At 31.4% G+C, this 4,413-nt stretch overlaps 2 protein-coding genes across 4 annotated transcripts in view; one reads left to right on the plus strand and one right to left on the minus strand.

Moving 5' to 3' along the window:
* The window catches only part of LOC117206180 (protein crumbs), a 29,757-nt gene extending 28,056 nt beyond the window's left edge, over positions 1-1,701 (plus strand). For 2 of the 3 annotated variants that reach the window (XM_033445298.1, XM_033445299.1), the window contains one exon: positions 17-1,701. In XM_033445298.1, the coding sequence (XP_033301189.1) occupies positions 17-244 (228 nt within the window). In that variant the 3' untranslated portion in view covers positions 245-1,701. The remainder of the gene's footprint in view (positions 1-16) is intronic. The other variant, XM_033445300.1, reaches the window with a different exon arrangement.
* Positions 1,702-2,309: 608 nt separating this feature from the next.
* On the minus strand, positions 2,310-3,920 carry LOC117206186 (endonuclease G, mitochondrial). Its single transcript, XM_033445318.1, has 5 exons — positions 3,564-3,920; positions 3,181-3,374; positions 2,872-3,108; positions 2,619-2,799; positions 2,310-2,541 (listed from the first exon to the last, which is right to left on the minus strand). Exons 1-5 carry the CDS (start codon positions 3,825-3,827, stop codon positions 2,443-2,445), a joined length of 975 nt encoding a protein of 324 aa, XP_033301209.1. The 5' UTR covers positions 3,828-3,920; the 3' UTR covers positions 2,310-2,442.
* Positions 3,921-4,413: the final 493 nt, after the last annotated feature.

Genomic DNA, 4,413 nt, shown 5'->3' on the forward strand with positions numbered 1-4,413 from the left:
TTGTGTTCTATTTTAGACGGAAAACTTTTTGGGTAGTCAAGCGCTCGATATAGCGGTAATCGTTGGTCCTATCGTCGGATGCCTGTTCATTATTGCAGCAGGTTCTTTAGTTGCGTTATTCATGATGGCTAGAAAGAAACGTGCTACTCGAGGAACATACAGTCCAAGCGCTCAAGAATTCAGTAATCCGCGTGTAGAAATGGACAATGTGATGAAGCCACCACCGGAAGAGAGATTAATCTAAGAATTTATTTCGTGACGGTGGAACATAGCATGAATGTTTCGCGTCTCGAAAAATCCTAGTCTGCCGGGAATATGCATCGTTATCGCAGTATTTGTTGTTTAAAGAGAGAAAGGAGTGTTGTTCTCACGGCGAAACTGCTTCCAAACGATCAATGAAAATATACGGGGTTTCATCGCGCGTTTTCTAGTCCATGCTACCATATCACGCAGCTGTCACATTGACATAAGGAGTTGAATGAGCAATTTGGGACATGATAACTGATTTGAAGACATCCGAAAGCGACGCTGAAGATGAAACGTATTAAAACTGCCTGTAAAATTAAAAGTTGATTATAAGGTAGAAGTCAAAATGGGATATACAAGAAAATTATTGAGAAAAGAATTTAAAAAAAGAAAAAAATTTATCGCGAGCAGTGAGATGAGAAATGTACCATAGAATTTATATATTAATCGTGCTGTTGGTTTGAACAAATCATATAGTTATACAAAGTGTACTTAAAACTTCATTAAGTGTCCTTAACTTAAGCAATACTCGGAAGAAGCTCCTAAGAAACGAAACCCGTCCATTTTAGTGCCTAATTGATCCTACTTAAAGCTTTTATTTATAAGCGGTAAATTTAAAGCATCGAAAATGTACATTGCAAAATTGTGTTGAACACAGACGTTACATCGAGATCTCTAAAGCATAATGATATTCATTACTACTGTTTTACTCGTTAAACTTTGGGCAATCATGATACAAATACTGTTAAATATCAATACAGCGTAGTGTTTTTATTATTTGAATCGTCGTGAAGATGCCGGAACTTTGTAAAAATATTGTAAAGCAACGCTGTTCACAGATAGAATCCTTTACGCGATCTTGTTTCCTTTCACGTGTTGTCATTATAGAAAAACGGGAGTTCATTAAGAGATCAGGAAATCTATATATGGCTCCTCTTTTTCTACCTCGCTGTTAAAACAAAAAGATGATACGTGGGAGTAGAAGCTATCCAGTTTACTCGCGAGAAAAACTTGGACTTCATTGTTGTAAAGGGTAGTTATCACGCTACGCGTTAATCACTGTACGTGCATTTACTCGCTCGTCAGTATCGACACGTTGTGCTGGTTCAATTTGTACATAGATTAGATACGTTGAAAATATCAATAATGATTCTACCATTAGCATTTTATATTATGAATATAGTATTTAATGATGAATTATTTTGTATGTAATTACTTAATACCACGACCAAAGTAATAGCGAAGAATTTTCTTGTCTATTAAAATATAAACGATACAACCGTAAATAAAAACTGTGTCATCGTTTTTCAATAGCCAAGAATAATTATTCTTTACAGAAATGAGAGTTAACATATTGTTGGTACTATGTTTTTCATATATACTGACCAAGGTGTACTATCCTTTCGTCTTATAGGACCGAGATTAGCAGAAATGTCTATTTATCGTATTGATGTGTGCATCGTAGAAAAAGAATTTTTAATCAGAGAATATGTATTGAAATAATTGCAGAATACTAAGCATGCTTGTTTTAAGCATGTATCGTAGTATCACGATGTGAATGATGTATCCACTATAGTAATCGCTGCATTATACATATAATGTGGTATCAATCAAAAACACAATTATGTGGAGAATTTATACTTGAAATGATAGGAGTAATCACTTTTATTGTAAGTTATGAAGAATAACTTTTGTTCAATGTGTATTATAAAGTGAATATCATTAATGTTTTCTGCAAGACTGAAATTTTGAGTACTAAAAATTACGTGTGCATGCGCTTTTCACGTGAGTACTTATTTTGTGACAACATGCAATATTGTGCATAAATAATTATTACAATTTAAACTAAATGTACAAAAACAATAAAAATTTAAATATTTCAACATAGTATTTATCTTCCCTTTTTATAAAATACATATAGAAAGAGTTCATATACAAGTCATACAAAGTATATTTCTATATGTACATTTGTTACTATATAGGGGATACATAAAAGGTTTAAAATTTTCAGGTACAATTTTTTTTTAAAGAGATGTTTAAGTGATCGGTAAATACATATTATCATTTACTAAAATCTCTTCTATTTTGTAAATATATATTTACTCTCAATTAAATTAATTTCATGTATCTACAAAATTCAGATGAAATAGAATATTCTATCTATTTCAATTTTTGCCCCTTACCTTCGTGTTGTGGTTATCGAATACTTTTTCCATTTATTTTACTTAATTTATCACGTGAGATCTTATCAAAAAATAAAAGTCCAGCAGCCCGTTCTATACTTTCTGGTGGTACCTGTCACGATATATATATCACGATTATTCATATAGGATATATCATAAAATTCTGATTTTGATATATTATTAATTTACCTGGAAATTTGTTAGAGGTACACTGTCATCTATAGGAGTATTTGGCATTACAAATGCTTCCATTTCTAATTTAGAATCATATGTTTCGCCAACAACTATTTTATAAAAATGAGTAGGTACTGCTACATGATTTGTGCCAATAACTTCATATCGAACATATTTTTTCCCATTAGCCTCTATTCTGTAATCATCGTGTATTTAATTGAAATATTTAAAAAAAGAAAATTACACAGAGTAACAAAGTTTTGCTCACTTTGGCAAATATAAAGGACCAGTACAAACATATACATCCTTATAAACTTTGGTTAAGTGCCTAACATATTTTTCCAATCTATTCCAAGAATCCCTATTGAAACCCACACCTACTTGCGGTGCCATGTTCGTTAGGAAAAATGTCTGATCTATGTGACTTTGAGCACACTTGTGATTCCCAGCTGCTGCTAAATGTCCACGATCGTATCCACTGCCTTTGTAATCATGATTTTCTGATCTGATTATCAATAAAATTATTAAAACATTAATTAAAAAATATTCTATATAGTTTGAAACTCCAAATATTTACCTAAAAAAAGGATGTATACTTGGATCAGGTTTGAATTCACACTTACTACGTGATATCTCCTCATTGGGTTGTAACCTATCTTTATTTAAGTGTTCAAAGACCCAATGAGCTACCCTATTTCTTCTATCATAAGAAAGGACAAAATCTTCGTAAGATCTAACATGATCCAATCCAGGGAAACCATACTTCATAATCTGTAAAAAATGAAAATCATTTTACTTTTACTTTTCCTTTTTTATTCTACAGGATTTCATAAATAAACCGTGAGTAACAGAATAGAAAAAAATAGCATTATCATAATAAGCGGTAAATGTAATAAAGGTAAATTTTTTCATACTGTTTATCTTTACTTATCGAGGTTAAGTATGACTGAAATAACTTACTTCTGATACTCTTGTAGCTGTCGATGACAATTTTGAACCCATATTTGTATCAACTTCCATAGGAACTGCTGCAGAAACAGTTCCAAATAAAGGTAAACCGGGCATTTCTTTGATGTTTACATTCGAAATAATATGACTTCCACTGTTTTTTATATCTGCATTCAAATGTCGTTTCTGTTCTGAAAACTTCCCCAAACACCAACCAGCAAAACCTACGCCAGTTGCAGCACTCAATTTCAATATAATTCGCGTTACTATTGTCATACTTTTAGTCACTATGCCTTTAATAAATGATTCTCTTATGATTATAACCTCTCACTACTCACGGTACTGTGAAACTAAAATACAACATGCAACTGACTGTAAATACGTTGATCGCCACATCGCGTCGTATAAATCTTAGTTTTCTTTATTCAATTAGAGAACACTTTGCAAATAATTTGCAGCAGATTTCACTAGTAACACGATTATTTATATTCTTTAAATAAATAAAGATATTCTTTGTTGTTAAAATAAGTAAAATTTTTATTACTTTGATTTAATTAACAGAAAAATCACCCTGTACATATATGTATAGACAAAAATGGAACAATTTACAATACTAGAAAATTGGATACTTTATATTGCTGGATTACCATGAAAACCAAGTATTATACGTAAAAAATAAATCAGTAATTCATAAATCAATATTAAAATTATGCTATCGTAAGATACCGCAGGAGTGGAAATAGGGAAACAGCCAGTGAACAAATAATATACTTTATTTTGTATATTGATTACAGCCACTTGGCCATGTTACAACCTACCAACAGTAATGTTAAAATTTCAATTTTTTTCCACTTTTTTTTTA

This window comes from Bombus bifarius, unplaced genomic scaffold (assembly GCF_011952205.1).
Source record: "Bombus bifarius isolate JDL3187 unplaced genomic scaffold, Bbif_JDL3187 scf7180000007996, whole genome shotgun sequence".
Classification (NCBI taxonomy): domain Eukaryota; kingdom Metazoa; phylum Arthropoda; class Insecta; order Hymenoptera; family Apidae; genus Bombus; species Bombus bifarius.

What these genes read in the sequence shown, in the direction of transcription:
- LOC117206186 (XM_033445318.1), bottom strand. Translation starts at nt 3,827, where the DNA reads ATGACAATAGTAACGCGAATTATATTGAAATTGAGTGCTGCAACTGGC. An exon ending in AGTATACATCCTTTTTTTAG is followed by an intron (nt 3,109 to 3,180) that starts GTAAATATTTGG and finishes ATTGATAATCAG; the next exon opens with ATCAGAAAATCATGATTACA. An exon ending in GGTCCTTTATATTTGCCAAA is followed by an intron (nt 2,800 to 2,871) that starts GTGAGCAAAACT and finishes CGATGATTACAG; the next exon opens with AATAGAGGCTAATGGGAAAA.